The 18,862-nt window shown below is 41.8% G+C and overlaps 2 protein-coding genes and 1 long non-coding RNA gene across 19 annotated transcripts; 2 read left to right on the forward strand and 1 right to left on the reverse strand.

The window, feature by feature from the left end:
• Window positions 1-928: 928 nt before the first annotated feature.
• LOC307042091 (HMG domain-containing protein 3-like) lies at window positions 929-7,508 on the reverse strand. 13 transcript variants are annotated; one of them, XM_079685803.1, is made up of 19 exons: window positions 6,362-7,508; window positions 6,067-6,206; window positions 5,339-5,543; window positions 5,031-5,134; window positions 4,720-4,913; window positions 4,481-4,622; window positions 3,677-4,318; window positions 3,513-3,584; window positions 3,324-3,421; window positions 3,113-3,232; window positions 2,969-3,001; window positions 2,781-2,867; window positions 2,619-2,684; window positions 1,961-2,014; window positions 1,824-1,874; window positions 1,548-1,592; window positions 1,370-1,431; window positions 1,196-1,253; window positions 929-1,109 (listed from the first exon to the last, which is right to left on the reverse strand). In XM_079685803.1, exons 10-19 carry the CDS (start codon window positions 3,170-3,172, stop codon window positions 1,071-1,073), a joined length of 555 nt encoding a protein of 184 aa, XP_079541929.1. In that variant the 5' UTR covers window positions 3,173-3,232; window positions 3,324-3,421; window positions 3,513-3,584; window positions 3,677-4,318; window positions 4,481-4,622; window positions 4,720-4,913; window positions 5,031-5,134; window positions 5,339-5,543; window positions 6,067-6,206; window positions 6,362-7,508; the 3' UTR covers window positions 929-1,070. The 13 variants fall into 12 exon arrangements, 10 of the variants coding, with proteins under 10 accessions (XP_079541929.1, XP_079541928.1, XP_079541927.1 ...); XM_079685802.1 differs by lacking the exon at window positions 3,324-3,421 and having other exon boundaries at window positions 1,205-1,253; XM_079685801.1 differs by lacking the exon at window positions 3,324-3,421.
• Window positions 7,395-8,973, forward strand: LOC307038797 (uncharacterized protein; the record flags this gene model as incomplete). The annotated part of the gene is made up of 4 exons (XM_079680473.1): window positions 7,395-7,465; window positions 7,568-8,003; window positions 8,130-8,549; window positions 8,592-8,973. 4 exons carry the CDS (start codon window positions 7,395-7,397, stop codon window positions 8,868-8,870), a joined length of 1,206 nt encoding a protein of 401 aa, XP_079536599.1. The 3' UTR covers window positions 8,871-8,973.
• A 2,495-nt stretch (window positions 8,974-11,468) lies between these two features.
• On the forward strand, window positions 11,469-13,768 carry LOC307041620. 5 transcript variants are annotated; one of them, XR_013808824.1, is made up of 4 exons: window positions 11,469-11,902; window positions 12,003-12,986; window positions 13,143-13,213; window positions 13,651-13,768. It is a non-coding gene; the product is annotated as an uncharacterized lncRNA (long non-coding RNA). The 5 variants fall into 5 exon arrangements; XR_013808823.1 differs by having other exon boundaries at window positions 12,003-13,213; XR_013808825.1 differs by having other exon boundaries at window positions 12,003-12,557; window positions 12,737-13,763.
• Window positions 13,769-18,862: the final 5,094 nt, after the last annotated feature.

Consider the following 18,862-nt stretch of genomic DNA (forward strand, 5'->3'; position numbering starts at 1 on the left):
GCACACACACATACACAAACACACAGTCACTTTTTAAATGTATGTTGATGTTAAAAGTACATTTACGGTAATGAAACATCGGAGATTTTCATTAAGAAGTTTGTAATTAACCCTTTGGAGTCGACCGTCACGCCGGCGTGATCCGATCACATGACCTGTTCAAGCTTGTGCCGCATAAAAACAACAGTCCGGACAACATTGGTTATGGCCAGCGCTGTATAGACTATCTATATGGCGCTGGTTATGGCGTAGTACCCCTCACTGCAGTGCGCAGTACCACAGGCCCCTCCTTCTCAACCTCAAGATCGCCCCTCCTTCTCAACCTTTGAGCACGTGACGGGACGGCCCCTCCTTCTCAACCTGCTTCACGTGACGAGCTTCACTGATTACGCGTTGCATCCCGTTTCCGGGGTAGCAGTTCTGTTCTGTTAATCATAGCGTCAGAGTATTAACTATTTTAACATATACCTTGAGGTCTGTGATGATGGCGAGTGATCTGTCGCCATTGGCAACGCCATTTAAAAATGTAAAATTCAAATCATATTTGAATGTCTATTTGCATGTTAATTGCATCAATTATTTCAGTTATGACTCAAGAAAGGGCCTTCATTTGTTTTTTAACGTACACCTTTTTAATTTTAATACACCTTTTTAATTTTTATTTCAGAGGCAATATTGTATATTTACTCACTTTTTACTGAAAAACATGTGATATAAATGAAATCATATAGTACTGTATTTCCTACCAGTATTTAAAAAAATATATAAAAAAACTGCCATCGTATTGACAAATTGATAGAATTGACAGGATAATATCAATGGTAATACTGTGAACAGAACCATTCTGCATACTGTACTTCTACTTTTGATACTTCGAGTACATTTAGCTGATAATACTTATACTCTTTTACTTAAGAAACACTTTGAATTCAGGACTTTCAATTGTATTGAACACAGGGACAGGACAAAATAAAACAGACAGATTCTGACAACTATTACATTTTGAGGCATTAGTGAACCTAATACAGATTGTAACAGTTCCCCCCCAGCAGCGCTCACTGATGACGCCTTCAAATTATGGCCTGCTTCTTTTGTGGAACCTCTTCATCCTGAAATATATTTGACAAAGAGAGGTTAGATGTTTAACACTCACACTGGTTCAAGACTTTATCATTTTTGATTCAACAACTTCTACCGGCATTGCCTTTTCCTCCCGTCGCCTCTTGCAGTCTTGCGACCTCTCTTGTTCAGACCTTGGTGAATGAAAGACAAACATTAAAAACATTCATTAAAAATGATATAGTCTAGTTACAGTGTAATAAATAATTTCAAGAATGCAAATGTAAATTGTAAAATTAAAGAAACATACAGCATGGGAAAGTTTTTGAGGAGAACTAGGCACCACCAGTGCCTAATTTGCTGCATGTTTGTCTTGGAATATAAAAAGCACAGAACCAGATGGATCAACAACATATGTCCTGAAAAGTCTTGTGTCCATAAGTGATATCAATGAAGAACTGAAATATTAAACCCTTATTTATACATACCTCATTGAAATCAAATTGGGCTCTTGCCACAATGTAAAATGCGTACTGTAAATAAAGAAATAGTATATTATGTTAGGTTGTTGTGATGCTATGGTGTTTATTGACAAATAATATTCCTCCGTGAATGTTGTTTTGGATATAAAGAAATCACAGCATGTCTCAAACTATGAGCAATAATGGAGTGCATAGCATGCTGAAAGCATTATACATTTGTATACACTATTATAAACAGAAAAATAGGACTACTATATGTATACTGTATATCCAGTATCTTACCATCAAAACAAACACCCCACAGTTGTTCGAGAAACCTTGTCTTGGTAGGCCCTGTAGTGTGAAAAGTCAAAAGTGTCAAAAATGACAATTGCATCATACTCTTCAGTCTTCAGTAGAATAATTTTAACAAATCTAACCTGGACATAATCCACACCAAGACTTGCCCAGGGCACAAGATCTGAGCAAGGTTTCTGTGAACACAATGCATGTGAAAGTTAAGAAAAAGTACAATTTAATTCAACTTTATAAGTACTCGAAAATCAGGCAGAAAATCTTTGAACACTGTTGGAACAGGAACAAACTTGAACTTCCAAAAAAAAATTCATTAAGGGGTAAAACAGAACAGCCCCGCAGTCAAGTGGCATCTATGGTTCTGTTCAATGCTTTTTATTTAATACAATGCATCCCATGTTAGTTCAAATAAAACAGAGACATAGATTAAAAAAAGATATACAAGTGGTCTAAAACAGAACTACCACTGTCCGGATGTGATGTAACTGTGCGCCAAAAAACCTGAATGGTTTGGTGCGACTATCATCTCTCCAGCCAGTGCCACGGAGGGGATCTAGAAAGAAAATCTCCCTAGCTTGTGGCCTCAGTATCTGTTAATATCACATGTTCCAATATCAACAGGTATACTTTGATATACAAACGTTATATTATAAAGTTGTAGGATCTGTATTATACAACTAAATTAAGCGTTAAATTTAAAGATAGAAACACTATTTTTACGGCATGGCAAACTTCATTGTAGAGTAAACAAACAATAGCAAAGACTGAACTACATGTACTTACACAGAGTGTCCAGTGTCCAGGTTCCCACACTGGAAGGAGAAGCCATTGGAGGTTTGCTGCATTTTCCTGGAAAAGCAAAAAAACAGTTGTGTTGATGTGACTACAGTAATGAGTTGGTACAAGAGTATGGAGCAGCAACATGGATAATCAAGATAAAAATACCGGCAGGTGTTGCATCGGATTCAGCGAAGATGGTGGAAACCAGGCAGCTATAACATGGCTGTTGGCAGCAAACACGCCATCTACTCTCTGTAACAGATGTAGTTTCATAATGTAATATCTTATAATTGTTTGGTATAATATAGTATGTTTGATACATATATTTACATATTTTAGAACAGCTTCAATACCTTCTCAATAACTGTAAGACAGCTCTGCAGGATCTGGCAGAATACAAACACACAGTCAGTAAAAGTACATGAAACATGCCAACAATTAAAACAAAATTAGTTAGAAAGAGTACAAGAAACAAAGAGCGTGATCACTCTGATTACCATCCCATCCATGTCATTTGCCAAACCCAAACTCCAAAAATCTGACCGCGTGAGAACCATCTTGCTCACAAAGGCTATATGTGTGTTTGGACTTTGGGTCTTGTCCAGAACCTGTGCCAGCTAAAGGAAGAAAAAAGAAAATGAAAACCGGCATTTTAAGTAATATTTAGCATACATACAATATTTTGAACTGCTGACTAGTTCACTTTACTTGTTATTTTTTAACCTCCTGAGGCTCCTGTCCCCAGCAACCTTTGCTTGCCATAATTGTGTTGATACTAAAGTCTCCCTGGTCCTTGGCATCATTCACTTGATAAAAAAATCAACAACACAAAATGTATGTCTTTATACAGTATGACTTGTATGAATACAAGTTGTCAATATCAAGCAGATAACTTACACTCCTGTTGCTCCTGACCATCTCTGTGGTGTTCTGACAATGTAGTGGCCATCACAACTTGTGAAGGAGGAGCTGTTGAAATTAAATAATATTAGTTTTTAGTAGATATCTCCAGATAACCACATAAAAGAACAAGAACATAATGATTCTAAGAAATGCTTCACCTAATGATATCCTCCCATTGACATCAAGCTGTATTTCTATATCTGCTGGGATGATTTTTCTGTATTGCTCTTTAGCTTTGTTGTTTTTTGTCACATTGTAGTGGTGCAGTATATTTCTTTGCAGAAATATGTGTGTTGGGGGTGTTTTCATGTTCAAAAAGTAATTGTTTTTCCTCATTCCTGAGAACAGTTGTTCCGCACATTGACTGTTTATGCGCCCCGCCAGCTCTGGCACAAGCTCTATCCTTCTGAGAACATCCCTTTCATCTTTGCTGTTCCCCTGGTGGAATACATCACTCAGTGCATAATGCTCCGAGGAACCAGTGAGAGGGTGGCCATTTTCATCTGTTGGAACTTTGGGGTGTTTCAACCATGGCATATTCACATGAAGCTTGCCCTCTAAAGCCTGCTTCATGTTCTCCGGAGTAGGCTCCATTAACCGTCCTTGAAAAGGATTAAATGTCTCTGGCTGTCGACGGTTACCATGCACCGCCACTCCCCTTGAATAGTCATACACAGTGACATTGGGAAAGTGTTTCCACGACAGCAAAAGATCCACATAATCCCGTGGGCTCTCTGCTCTGAGGTTAAATTTAACTGAATAGAAAACCCCACATGGGCAAGTAATCACAGCCCAGCCACCTGAAAGCAGAGGTATAAGTTAGTAACATTATGGTTGGGATCTTTGGGGATGAAATGTGTTCAAATACATAACTCCATGATCTGTGTGAAAAACGATGCAAATCACGAAATATGAACCGGTGTAATCATCTTAGAATATAATTATGATGTTATTTCACTAACCTGAGGCACCCCAAACTTTCTCAAAGACTTTGTTATAAGTCACTCTATTTGACATCTTATCTCTAAGTCTGAGGACAAGATCTGTCTTGGAGCCTTTGGTGTCCAGACCACATTTTTTGCTGAGTGCCCTTACTTCCTCTACCTGTTGAAGAAATTAATTAGTAAGCCAATTCTGCAAATAAAGTATACTTTAATTACATGCATGGTGCATTTTCCAAATTATTTCACATTATAATCACCTTCAAGTTGATGATCTCATCAGAAAGCCGCTCCTCAGTGACCTCCAGGTACTCACTGTCATCTGACATTGTAGTTGTAGGGATCTTTTCAAATTCAGTGTTCAGGATGAGGTCAGAGTGCCTGGTTTGTGGCCCAATCCATGGTGCCCAGTTGTTGTAACTCAGAGGCACAACAAAGGGGTTCTTCTTATCATCTTTAGGGACAATTGTAAAATGCATTGTTTCAGAAACCATTCTAATTTTCATACATTCATATCATTCAGACAAACATTTGGGTCTCAATAGCTGGCTTTTCATTCTGCATTACCTACATGGAATGAAACCCGACTGAGCATTTCCACGGCCACAGCATCCCAGAATTTCTTGAGGTCCACATGTCCATCATAGTCTTGGGATGGTCTCTGAATTTCACTGACTGTTATATGAAACATTTGGGATTATCTCAGATAACAACATTAGGACAACCATGTATCATAGTATGTTACATGCATTAACAAATTAAATGACAATAACAGTATAGTGCCCAGCATGGTATTGCAAGGCACAACCTGCATAATGTTGATCTTATTGTAATTCAGACAGCAAAAAGTCTATACATATTACGGCTGATCAAACTCACCTGGCATATTAAAGACACTTTTCTTGTGAAGGTCCATCACAACAACAGGTGGATGGTATCCACATGTTACACATGCATAAATGTGATCATGGTCAGTAAGGGCCTCGAAATGTAGATAGGCATGCAGAACCCTTTCCTTGTTCGGGAAAGACACTTTCTCTGTTGTCTCAATCATTTCAATAACTCTGCTGACAGCAGTATGTGTCTGGAAAAATGTTGAGAAAAAAGTAAAAATGTCAATACACATGTAAAATATCAGTTTGTGACCCACATTAATGCTAGATTAACTAATCAATACCATAACATTCCAGTTACTTTTCTGTTTCTGCCAATTTACTTGTTCTATGTTATAAATCATCTTTACTAAATTACTATATTTTAATTATATTATTGTAACCTGAGATCGATCACTCTTGTCATAACAACACTTTCTTCACTGATGTTTGAGTTACTATGGCTTTTTGGCCGAAAATGGGGATTCGGGTAATAACTAATAATAACAATACAAATTACTAAAATATATATAGCGCCTTTCATAAACCCATGGTTGATTTAACAGAGGGACAAACACAAAACTCACTCTGGGACAGAACACACTGGCACTACAAAGAAAAAAAACATTTGGGAGGCAGATGAGGCTAACTAAAATTAACCAAGGTCTATCTTTGAATTTATTTTACATGACATCCTTCAGTAAACACAACACATTAAGTTCTAAATCTACTCACCTGTAATGCATTCCTTATTGTCAGGCAAAAATGCAGAGAAAGGATTACGTGGTCATCATAATTGTGGAGCCCATCCTCCCACTCCTGGTACCTGTACATCAGGCTGCAATTCAAACATTTTTTTCGGAAGGTAGATATGCCTGAAAATAAAATGTCAACCAAAATATTACTTGCCGTCCTAATGACACCAGTAAAACTATTTCTTCTTTTATTATTTGTATGTCTGAATCACGGACATTAAGATCATACAAATGTTACAAGATAAAATCAATAGTACAACTGTGCTTTTACTGACCTTCCGCCACCCCTGTGGTTGTGAGAATCCTGCTTTTTGCAGTGATCAGCACTGGATCACTTAGAGGGCCATTGCATTCCTTACACCTGGCTTCTTTAGGGATGAGGTGCTTCAGATGAGCATCTAGTGCACCGGCATCTCTTGACTGCTGGATGGTAGCCTGTTGGAGTTCCGCTGGAATTTTTTTATTACCCGATAGGTAGTTTAGCATCCGCTTGATGCCAGTCTCACTAGGTGGATAATGGTCCTCTCCTGGTACACTATCCTGCTCAGTGAAAGTATTTGGTGGAATGGATTCTTCAATATCCGTCGACTTAACTTTCCTGAACAGTTGTCTTCTTTTGGCAAAGAGGTGCCATTTCCCGATGGCTTTATGGGTGCATGATTGTCTTGGTTTAGCACAAGGACAATGCCAGCTGTTCTGCTTGCTGTCGTATGCAACCACAACCCTTCCCAGCCTACTGTAGTATGAAGCCTTAGGCTCATACACAAACATTTGATATTTGGTTTCTGGTCCACTAACAGTGAGCAGGACAGACAGGGGCACACCCTTAGCCTCTGCCTCTTGTTGCCACTGTACAAGACTGGCCTTGCGCTCCTCACCAAACCATTTCTCCTGAACCATTGTAGCCAATGATTCCTTTTGCAAAGTTAATGGTTTGTTGCGTGCAGGTGGGCAGTACAGCAATGATTGCAAATGCTGACATTCATCAGGCAGCATACCACTTCTTCGGGCAAAGTCAGCATTGAGTTCACATAGATGAACCTCGCACATGACTTTATTTGTTGGTCCCCAAGTATTTTTAATGACGTGTATTGGTGTTGCTGGGCCTGAAAATGTCTTGTCCACTGCAAACACACCATTGTGTTCATCAATACACTGGCTTTGCAGATGTCTTTCCTTGGAGACCGTTTCAAAATATGTTGTGTGCTTGCGACGCACATGTGTTTTATAATTGTTCTTGTTTAATTTTAGATTGCAGTGTGGACAATTTACAGTGTTTTTAGGCCTATGTCGCTTTTCAGGAGCAGGATGACGGGGAGCAAGGAGCAGGTGAGATGGTGGGGGGAGCTGGGCAGGTGCTGCAGTGAGCAGCTGAGATGGTGGGGGGAGCTGGGCAGGTGCTGCAGTGAGCAGGTGAGATGGTAGGGGGAGCTGGGCAGGTGCTGGAGTGAGCAGGTGAGATGGTGGGTGGAGCTGGGCAGGTGCTGCAGTGAGCAGGTGAGATGGTGGGGGGAGCTGGGCAGGTGCTGGAGTGAGCAGGTGAGATGGTGGGGGGAGCTGGGCAGGTGCTGCAGTGAGCAGGTGAGATGGTGGGGGGAGCTGGGCAGGTGCTGGAGTGAGCAGGTGAGATGGTGGGGGGAGCTGGGCAGGTGCTGGAGTGAGCAGGTGAGATGGTGGGGGGAGCTGGGCAGGTGCTGGAGTGAGCAGGTGAGATGGTGGGGGGAGCTGGGCAGGTGCTGGAGTGAGCAGGTGAGATGGTGGGGGGAGCTGGGCAGGTGCTGGAGTGAGCAGGTGAGATGGTGGGGGGAGCTGGGCAGATGCTGGAGTGAGCAGGTGAGATGGTGGGGGGAGCTTGGCAGGTGCTGGAGTGAGCAGGTGAGATGGTGGGGGGAGCTGGGCAGGTGCTGGAGTGAGCAGGTGAGATGGCGGGGGGAGCTGGGCAGGTGCTGCAGTGAGCAGGTGAGATGGTGGGGGGAGCTGGGCAGGTGCTGCAGTGAGCAGGTGAGATGGTGGGGGGAGCTGGGCAGGTGCTGCAGTGAGCAGGTGAGATGGTGGGGGGAGCTGGGCAGGTGCTGGAGTGAGCAGGTGAGATGGTGGGGGGAGCTGGGCAGGTGCTGGAGTGAGCAGGTGAGATGGTGGGGGGAGCTGGGCAGGTGCTGCAGTGAGCAGGTGAGATGGTGGGGGGAGCTGGGCAGGTGCTGCAGTGAGCAGGTGAGATGGTGGGGGGAGCTGGGCAGGTGCTGGAGTGAGCAGGTGAGATGGTGGGGGGAGCTGGGCAGGTGCTGGAGTGAGCAGGTGAGATGGTGGGGGGAGCTGGGCAGGTGCTGGAGTGAGCAGGTGAGATGGTGGGGGGAGCTGGGCAGATGCTGGAGTGAGCAGGTGAGATGGTGGGGGGAGCTTGGCAGGTGCTGGAGTGAGCAGGTGAGATGGTGGGGGGAGCTGGGCAGGTGCTGGAGTGAGCAGGTGAGATGGCGGGGGGAGCTGGGCAGGTGCTGCAGTGAGCAGGTGAGATGGTGGGGGGAGCTGGGCAGGTGCTGCAGTGAGCAGGTGAGATGGTGGGGGGAGCTGGGCAGGTGCTGCAGTGAGCAGGTGAGATGGTGGGGGGAGCTGGGCAGGTGCTGCAGTGAGCAGGTGAGATGGTGGGGGGAGCTGGGCAGGTGCTGCAGTGAGCAGGTGAGATGGTGGGGGGAGCTGGGCAGGTGCTGCAGTGAGCAGGTGAGATGGTGGGGGGAGCTGGGCAGGTGCTGTCAGTCGCCCTACAGTCACAGCTTTTGGCTCATGTGAATAGACATGCCATAAAAACTGGCCCCTATTAATTATGGTCTGTGAGCAATAAAGACAATGAAAATGGCTTGCTGTTCTGCAGCTGAAGCCACACTTAACAATTGTGAACTCTGAAAACAAGAAACAATGGTAAAGTCAATAAGCTTGAAGACATTAAGCTCTCATTGTAAATAATGTGAAAATACAGATAGCACTAAAAAGAGCAATTTATTATTCCTCTGTGTCTCACAGAAGAATGGCTTTTGGCATGGTATTCCACCTGAAGCCTCTGACCCTGGTATTGGCAGAACGGGCAGTGATAACTGCCAGAATTACAAATATACACTTTTGGGCTCTCGTCATGGTGTAAGTGTGTGATGTGTTTCTGGTCAAAGAAAATAAACACAAACAAAATGGTTAGGCAATAGGCAGGAATAAAATAAGCTGCATATACATTTATTTTGTAAAAATCGAATTGAAATATAGTTTATGCATAGTTTTTTCACGACTTTGCTTATACAGCAATCCTACTGTATAGTTATTAATATTAGTATTAGCAGTGCTTGAATTGGGCCGGTACTCACCGGTACGCAGTACCGGCACTTCTGATTTTTACCCATGTGGTACCGGCACTTCTTACTGAGTACCGGCAAGGTGCCGGTACTCAGCCGCCGGCAATATACGTATATATTGTAAACGCGCAAATGTGGGTCTGACTCTGCCTCACAGAGGGTGACTGGCTGTCTACATGACCTGGCCTGCCGACATTGCCACTTTCATACAGATCATACTAATGCCCTCGATTGGTCTCTGTGTGTCATTCAAGCTCGGGAGGGTGTGTGTTGGTGTATGTGTGTGGCGCGAGCGAGCGAGAAAGCGCGGGCACCGGTTACGTGTATTGTTGTTAGCATCTGGTGCTAGCTAGCTGCGCTAACGGATATAAGGAGCTGTTTCAACAACAAGGTGGAGGGAGAGTCCTTTGCTGTCAGACTGAGAGGCTGAAACTACAGCTCTGGTGAGGTAAATTACTCTGAGTGTTTAGATAGTTAACTTAGTTTAAGTTATCTCAGTGGGTCTCAAACGGTTCGGTCACCATTTATGTAAACACATATTTCCATTTGAGGGGGTAGTGATTAGTAAAATATGCATGAATAATACAAACAAAATGTTAACTAGGGGAAAAAAGGTAAGATAAACTTGTTGAGAGCTAAAACTAGTCTTTGCTGTTGCCTCAAAGAGGAGCAGGGGGAGAGGAGGGAGACAGGAGAGGCCGATTCAGGAGCCCAGACACACTCACAACTATAAATGAACCAAAAACAAATAAATAAACAAGTTTCAATGTTTTTTCATACTGGATATTGTATGTTATTGGTTATGGCCATGGCTTATGATTTTATGATTATTTAAATGTATACATTTTTGTTTCATTTGGGTGTAGTCTCTTTATTTCCCCCTCAAAATGCACCAGATTGATGCATTTAAGTCCAACATTTAAAAAAAAATCTTACCGGGGGAGCATGCCCCCGGACCCCCCTATAGGATTTGAGGCCCAGCCATACTGTTCCCAAATAGATTTGCAATTTTTTTTAAATAGTAACCCATCTCCATATGTTTCTTTTTGGGTAGTAGATTTAAACTAGAGGGCTATCACTTTGTGCAGCAACGCTATTGACAAATAAATCCAGCAAAATGGCACAAAAAACTGGTAGTGGCCTCAGGGACGAGGAGTCATTTAACCAGCCAGTAGGAGTCAAGCTTTACTTTCTTTTATATCCATAAAGAAAAAGTAAATCTATTTTCAGTTGTTTCATTATGGATGTTGAGAGGTATCCATATATCTCTTCATGTTGCTCTCAAAGTGCACCAGATTGATGCATCTAACTTCAATATTTAAAAAAAAAATGTCCTGGGGGAGCATGCCCCCGGACCCCCCTAGACTAGAGGGTATCAGGTTCACTCCCCGCTTATAAAAATAGCACTTTACCACTGCACCCCCTCTAATCTCAGATGCACCCTGAGTCATTTTGTTTAAGTACAGTGAGCCTTTCTAAAATATACAGTAAAGAGACAAACCCAACAGCATTATAGGATATACTATGACTTTGTGCCAAATACTTGTTGCTGATTTAGAATACTGGCACCTTTTTTATTCCAATTCAAGCACTGAGTATTAGTACAAAGATAGGTTAGCATTTTTCGCTCGGGGCTAATTCAGAGGCTCATTGTTAGCATTTTGTGTTTTTTTTGAGAACTTTTTTTTTTATATGGATATAAAATATTAATAATTTATTAAATATTAAGGTTCCTTAAACGTTGTTTCCTGCAAATTACGCAATTTCGGCCTAAGAAAATAATATATTACTATCAATCAACAAATGTTCAACCGCAGCAAAAACAAATAGTTAATTTATTCAGGGTTACTTACCTCCATCCAGCGCCGTATAGAGTGAGAGTTACGTCATCTCCGTTCACTCCAATGGACCACTTTTTTACAGCAATGGCGGATCGTGGAGCCTCTCAATCGTTCCCCGGAAGTTAGCGCCAAGCCTAGCAGAGCTGTAGAGTTTCAGCATAATAGATCGTTCGTGACGGACTTTTAAAGGTAAGAAGAAGTTTAAAGATTTATATTGTGGATATTATCAGTACATCTGATTCAAATTAACATGTGTATTAAAGGATGTCGGTGGATTATCCCTAAATTAGTAGATTTAGGGAACGTTTACAGATAACAGATAAAGCTAGGATTCCGGATCAAGTTAGCAACACAAGTTGAACAGCCTTTTAATTGTAAATTCCGTTCTCTTAATGTCATTTCGTCCAACGTTGTTGAATTAGAGAAGAGGGTCTTCTAAAAGGGATTGTATGCGGGGGTGGAGGGAGTTAAATATTAGATAAATATAACTTTGGTGCGTGTAAGAGTGAGTGTTTTTAGCAGAGCCATATTGTGTCCTTGTGATTATGTTGATTATTACCTGTCTGTATAATGTTGCAGCTCAGCTGATTTTGGATTGATGGCAAAGGGAGAGGGACTTAAGTGAGAGTGAAAACACAAGGTAAGTTTAATACTACTGTTTTATATAAGTAAGCATACTAAACATGTATTCTATCACTGTATTATATAAGTAATCTTGTTAATAACCTACTGTATGGCAGGTGGAGGGGCAGTGATGTTACAGGTGGAGGAGCAAAACTGCAAGACTGCAAACTCACAAGACAGAGAAATCAAAGTTTGTTCTCCAGAGAAGAGGTTGATTTCACTTCATTTATTTCATATTTTCTAAAGATGTGGAAATGGCAACAAAAAAAAACTTGAGAGCTGCAACCAAGACAACTGTAACAACATGAGTAGAGAGCCACCAAGGTTTTTCAAGTCCATCTCTTACTCCATTTTGCCAACCCAAACTTCCAGGTACATGACGGGACACGTTGCTGGTTTTTGTTGTTTGCGCTCCTCTGGCTGGGTGCTGGCAGGTGGAGGGCAGTGATGTTGGCAGGTGGAGAGGCATTGATGTTACGGGTGGAGGGGCATTGATGTTAGCTGTTACACACCAGGCTCAAACTTAACACATTGTATCCTTCTTTGCAGTGTAATTAATCCTGGAAGGGGAATCTGCAATTCCTGCAGTTTTGTAACCCGTTGGTCCGCACGCAAAGCACATTTTTAAAGCCTTCTTAATTGTCTCATTGCTCCATTTCATCCCCTTTGTGGTGAGTCTGCCTAATGCCTTAGGTTGGTCTTTTTAAAACGTTTTCTTATATTTGTTGTCCCTAATTTTCATTGTTTTCTTGAGAGCTGCATTTTCCTTCCTGATTTTTCTTAGTGCAGACTTTGCTTTTTTGGTGATTCCTTCTTGGCTCTTTAATTTTCTCTTTAATTTTTTTAATAGATCTGTTTGACTGGCTGCTGGTTCCCTCGTATGCTGACTGGCTGCTGGTTCCCTCGTATGCTGACTGGCTGCTGGTTCCCTCGTATGCTGACTGGCTGCTGGTTCCCTCGTATGCTGACTGGCTGCTGGCTGAATGGGTGGTGTCCACCCTCCCTGTCTCTCCTTACTAGCCATGTCCTCTCTTTCTTCACCCTCACTTTCCTTTCTCTCAGTCTCCTCATCCCTTCTTCCCTCAATCTTTGAGACTAATGTAAGTAGAAGACATGGCACTGTAGATTTTCGAACATTTAAAATATTATACCACTTAAAAATAAGAAATATGACTTTTGTTAATAAGAGTTCATACTTATTATACCTGTGTCACCTTTCACACTATAGCTGTGATCATGAGATATGGGCTTTGTAGATACAGGTCCCGGGGTGAATCGTGGTGCAGGGGCCCTTCTCTTTTTGACCACAGGGCGATGCACGAAGATGGTGGGTATAGCCTCTGCTCTCAGCCTAGTCTTGCCCTTTTTTGTCTTGACAAACTGTTCTGCATCAAAATGTGCCTGCGGAGTGACTTGAGGTTACTTCACACACAGAACAACTCAGCTTTGTCTGCCCACATAAATATTCCATAGTGGTTGAATACACAGTATTAGGAAACACTTTATACTTACTGGACATGTTATACTCATTACATACTGTATATAAAATATGACCAAGAATGTGAGACAACTTTATAGAAATTCATATCACATCTGTTACTGATGCCATTTGTCATATTTTGTTAAACTCACAAATAATAAAGTTCCATAACTTCAGTTGGGAACAAAGACCACACCTTATCTCCCCAAGGCAATTTCCCATCCAATAGGTGTGCTATATACGTGTGTATAACCCTTTCTCCTGTCTGTTACTCCCTCTTTCAGCACAAGAACCAGAGGGGGATTCAATGGAGCCTGAATACCTGCATTGAGACCCTCACCCTGCACCCTGAGTCTCAGCTCTGTGTTTTTCAAGCCTTTCCCTTTTTTTTGTTGTATTAAACAAAACATTAAGCTTTCCCAATGGTGTGGTTTTCGTTTTGTGAAAAAGTGCAAATGCAGTGTTTGTATATAATATCCTCACATATTTTTTTGCTGTTGGTCGTGAAATTGCTCCTGCTGACTTGAGCAAGCCATTTTTTCCTCCGCTCTGTGTCAGTGGGGAAGCCGTACATTCGTACTCCTTTCTCGGAGCGATTTGAGCATCCCCAGGCAGCACAGCAAACCATGGTGGCGACTAGGAGGCAACACAGCAAACCAGGACAACACGGAGGAAAAGGCACAGACAAACTGCATGATATGCTATTCAATGTTTATTGAATTCCATGTATTTGCAATGGATGTTCCTAAAACAACACATTTAACATCATCATCATGCTGCTGCTGCTGCTGCTGCTGCTAGTCCTTTGATAGTCACCTGTCGGTCTACTGTCAGTAGTAAGATTCATCCCGCTTTCGTCTCATTAGTATGCATAGAAAGTGACAAGTGCTGTGACAGGTCACACCTCTACCTACTTATGCTAATGAGCTAAGTCCCGCCTCCCCTTTGTTCGAGGTGTGAGATCTCAAGTAGGTGTGATATCCCAAGTAGGTGTGAGATCCGTCGATAGGAGGGGGTTGATGTGTATTCACAGGTGTGAAAAGCCCCCACTGTTGCGCCTTATGGTGTATCATAAAAAATGTTTCAATCACATTAGTATGCATAAAAAGTGACAGGTGGGCCCGCCCCCCAAGTGTGTGTGTGTGTGTGTGTTTGTGTTGGTGTGGGTGTGGGGACCTTCATTGATGTCCTCCCAAGGAGGTGTGTGTGTGTGTGTGTGTGTGTGTGTGTGTGTGTGTGTGTGTGTGTGTGTGTGTGTGTGTGTGTGTGTGTGTGTGTGTGTGTGTGTGTGTGTGTGTGTGTGTGTGTGTGTGTGTGTGTGTGTGTGTGTGTGTGTGTGTGTGTGTGTGTGTGTGTGTGTGTGTGTGTGTGTGTGTGTGTGTGTGGGGAGACCTTCACTCCAGAGCTATAGGTGCCTATCTTAACACCCCATTGCCCTGCAGTCGGCCAGAGGCTGTAAAAAGTCCTGGAAAGCAGGCAGGCACCACAGAGATGACTGTGTGTGTATTAGAGAGCCTGAGGAGACACATTTTTACCGCCCATGCTTGACTGTTTATCTGTGCACTTTTCAACTGTATACAATACAACACAAAAATGCCCAGTGCTGCTAAGAAATAAGTTCAGAAAGCTCTGAAAGCTCTAACAAAAGTAACTCTCCAGGTATTTCAGACAGAGTATGCGGATTCGGTCAGATCAGAACAAAGAAAACACCTTTTGCCTTCCTAATGTCACACTTTCCTCTTTTCTATGGCCTGTGTCTGTAGAGTTGGGGGAGACTTCCTCACCCCTTCCTTCCATCTCTCTCTCTCTCTGTTTCTGCTGATGTGTAAAATATACAAAATAACGTTGTATATACTTACTCTCTTGTTAAAAGGCGATGAAGTTTGCAGCGTATGCCAGCCATCAGTGTTCTAGTTTTAAGGCTTTGCATACCTCAAAGTGTGTCTAAAAGTATCTTGGCAAGAGAAAAAAAAATAAAAAAAGCCAAAATTCGCCTAGGCCATTTAAAAGAAACCGAATTGCTGCTAAGAAATAAGTTCAGAAAGCTATGACTCCAGTGGAACACTATTAGAGTCAAAAGTAACTCTCAATGTATTCAGACAGAGTATGCAGATTGGGGCTGATCAGAACAAAGAAAGCACCTTCCTCGTCAAAAGTTAGTCACACAATCCCTTACTGTCACCCTTACCTCGTCCTATGGCTGTCAGGCCTTTTGGTGTGTGCGTGTGTGTGTGTGTGTGTGTGTGTGTGTGTGTGTGTGTGTGTGTGTGTGTGTGTGTGTGTGTGTGTGTGAGCCTGGCCCTGCCCCCTCCTCCCCCCTTCCTGCCATCTTATCACTAGACAGAGGGGGGATGGGTTCTCTCTAAAACAAAGTGTCTGTAAAGGTGCCTGCCATCTCTCTCTCTGTTTCTGCTGATACTTACTCTCTTGTTAAAAGGTGATGACGTTTGCAGCGTAAGCCAGCCTTCAGTGTTCTAGTTTTAAGGTTTTGCATACCTCAAAGTGTGTCTAAAAGTATCTTGGCAAGAGAAAAAAAGCCAAAATCCGCCTAGATCATTAAAAAGAAACCGAATTCCACGTTTTACAAATGAACAGACACAAATGCAGACTTGACTACTTGGCAGTTGATTAAAGCAGATGTGTCCTTTTTCATCTCTCAAAGGTTTGGGTCCTGTTCAACACTGGGTACAGAAATATATTCAATATACAGTCATTTGTAAGTAAAGATTTTTTAAGTTGTAAGCACTTAGAAATATACATTGATTGCATTTAAAGTGGCTGTAGACAACTTATCATAATGAAGTAATTGATTGCACACATTTGTAATGGATGTAAAATAAAGACGACATTAGCATTTAAATTGGCTCCCTATAAGACTCGCTTTCTCTATGAAATTATGTCTGGTTCTGAGTAGTGGTCTCCCTTTCACAATAAAAAGCCCAAACACAATACTTTCTGAATCACTGCAGGAAGTAATGTGCTAAAATGCAAATACAAATAGCTTACAGTAGCTCCCAATTAGTTGAACAATCGGAAAACCGCAAGGACTGTGGAAACACCTACTGGCAAAGGATTGTGGATGCAAATTATGCAAAGAGGAAGAAAAAACATTCTATCTAAAGCTAGATAACACAATCTATGTATTGACAGTATGAGTACAACAAAAACAGTATGCATGTTGATGCAAACGACGATGTTCAGTAAACGATCAATCAAAATCGAAGGATCAAATGTATTTTTAAATGGAGCAGAAATAGAACTAGTCTCCCAGTGCAAGTATCTTGAACAGGGAGTGTCATATTGGACTCGCGCTTGACTTTTTAAGAAACATATCCAGAAAGTATCCAATACCATTAAATTCAACTTGCAACATTTTAAACAAATTAGACCTTTTTCTTAACTGTCAATGCTGCAAAGTCATACCTCCACTGTATGATTCTATCCAACATTGAATACTGTTTTACAAACTGGTCGTTTGCTTGTGCCACACACCTGAAACCCATAGAACAGCTGTTCAAGAGAGCTATCCAGGTGTTTGACAGAAAGCCACAGTCATACCACCACTGTACCATCCTTGAAAATCACAATTTCTTGAGTTTTTGACATTTTTATGTCTTTTAAAAGTATGTGTTTTTAAAAAAATTATATTTACATGGGCTGGCCCCCCTCCCCTTGGGGGAATTCATCCACAGAAAACACACTGGACGCAGCACTAGGTCAGAAACCAGAGGAGACTGTGAAGTCCACCACAGACGGAACACCTTTGACAAAATGTCCTCTCCATTAAAGGCAGCTCATTGTGGAATAGCCCCCCAACTGAGATACGGGATTGTCCCACTCTCAATAGTTTTAAAGGTCAACTTAAAGAATGGTTGAGCAACAAACAGACGTGTAATCACTGTTAAATAAATGCACTTTAACACAGGGGTATCTCCTCTTGCACTTTATGTATTGCTTTTATCTTATCTTGCACTTTATATATCATAGCTGCTACATTGTACTGCCATGTGGTCAATGCTTGTATGCTGCTCATGCTCTTTCTGCATATCATGTATTTTATTTTTGCTGTATATATATAAATGTCATGTTCTTATATGCTGTATGGGACGGGACTACAGATGGAAATTAGCTCAAAGCTAAAATCCAGCTCATTTACACTTGTAAGCATTATTTTTGTTTTAAAGTGTTCATCAATGTGCACTACGGTAGCCCTGAAGAAAATTAAACATTAAAATATGTTATCGATGTCCCCATTCCCAGTTTGTTTTGGGAATAATTGCAATGTTTACTATGTTTTGGTAGCTCTTAACAAAACAGAATTTTTGTAAAAGACAAATTTGTGATTTTAACACTGTTTCGATGAAACAATACATTATACAATATTACGACTTTTTGCCATATTTTTAACACAATATACTTGTACCTTTTTTTTTTGTGGTTGTAGGGCTTCAAGATATTTTGCATGTCATGCATAAACACGGTGTCATCTTTTACTTGAAACTGACGTGCTGCCCGTTTTACAAAACAAGTTATTTTTCTGCTTCTTCATCCTCTGAATTTTCCTCCCCCGTCCCTCTTCCTTCAGCCAGCACAACAAGAATCAAGGTGGATCTGTGAAATGAAACACCTCTTCCCAAAGCGTGACTTCCCTATTGAGAGCATGCGTCTAGGGCAGTAGGGTCTAAACCAGGGGTACTCAAATACAAATGTTAAAGGTCCAAAAAAATGTTTTTAATAAGACAAAGGTCCGATGATTACGGTCATTCAACATTTTAAACAATTGCAACAAGATTCTTAACACGAGGTTGCAAAAACAAAAATAATCTGTGTGCAGCAGTTTTCATTGTTATTGCGTCTGTGCTTGATCCCTCAGAGTCGCAGAGCTGCACAGTTATGAATAAAGGCAGCCGCACCCTCTTTCATTCAGCATTCCCATCATTGCTTTATAAGTGTCTTGCCCCCTTGTGTGTCCACTGAGGTTCGTCAGGCCCAACTCATCTTCAACAAACTCCCCCTTTGCCTCATCATAAAAACTCACAAACACCAGCAACTGAGCATTGTCAGTGGTGCCAGTGGACTCATCCACAGCTAAGGAAATGCACTGTGCATTTTGTATTCCATCACAAAGCTGATTAATCAAATCACCAGCCAGTATTTATGTTCTTCTGGTTGCTGTGGAATCTGAGAGGGGGATTTGCTTTATTTGACCTGTCATTTCCTCTTTTTGTTTGCCTTCAAACATGGTCTCCATCACTTCAGTCATGCATTATTTTATACTTCAGTTATTATCCAGTGGAAAGTCCTTACCTACTGGCCTAGTTAAAAAAAAGTGGTTACTTTTTTTTGGCTGGGCAGTGTAGTTTTACACACCGTCTTATTTGACTTTCTCAGGACTTAGAACAGTTTTTTGGGGGCAGACCCCCACAAAGAAAAAACTCGTAAGGTCATCATCTTAACAGTTTTGTATGCTCATCCCGTGAGCAGAGCATCATGTCT

The sequence above is a fragment of the Notothenia rossii genome (genome assembly GCF_949606895.1).
Source record: "Notothenia rossii genome assembly, chromosome: 5".
Classification (NCBI taxonomy): domain Eukaryota; kingdom Metazoa; phylum Chordata; class Actinopteri; order Perciformes; family Nototheniidae; genus Notothenia; species Notothenia rossii.

Bases quoted from the DNA above. Each gene is read 5' to 3' on its own strand.
- LOC307042091 (XM_079685798.1), bottom strand. From the start codon at position 7,136: ATGTGCGAGGTTCATCTATGTGAACTCAATGCTGACTTTGCCCGAAGA. The intron at 5,544-6,066 runs GTGAGTAGATTT...ACATTTTTCCAG, and splicing joins CAATAAGGAATGCATTACAG to ACACATACTGCTGTCAGCAG. The intron at 4,914-5,030 runs GTAGGTAATGCA...TTGTCCCTAAAG, and splicing joins TCAGTCGGGTTTCATTCCAT to ATGATAAGAAGAACCCCTTT.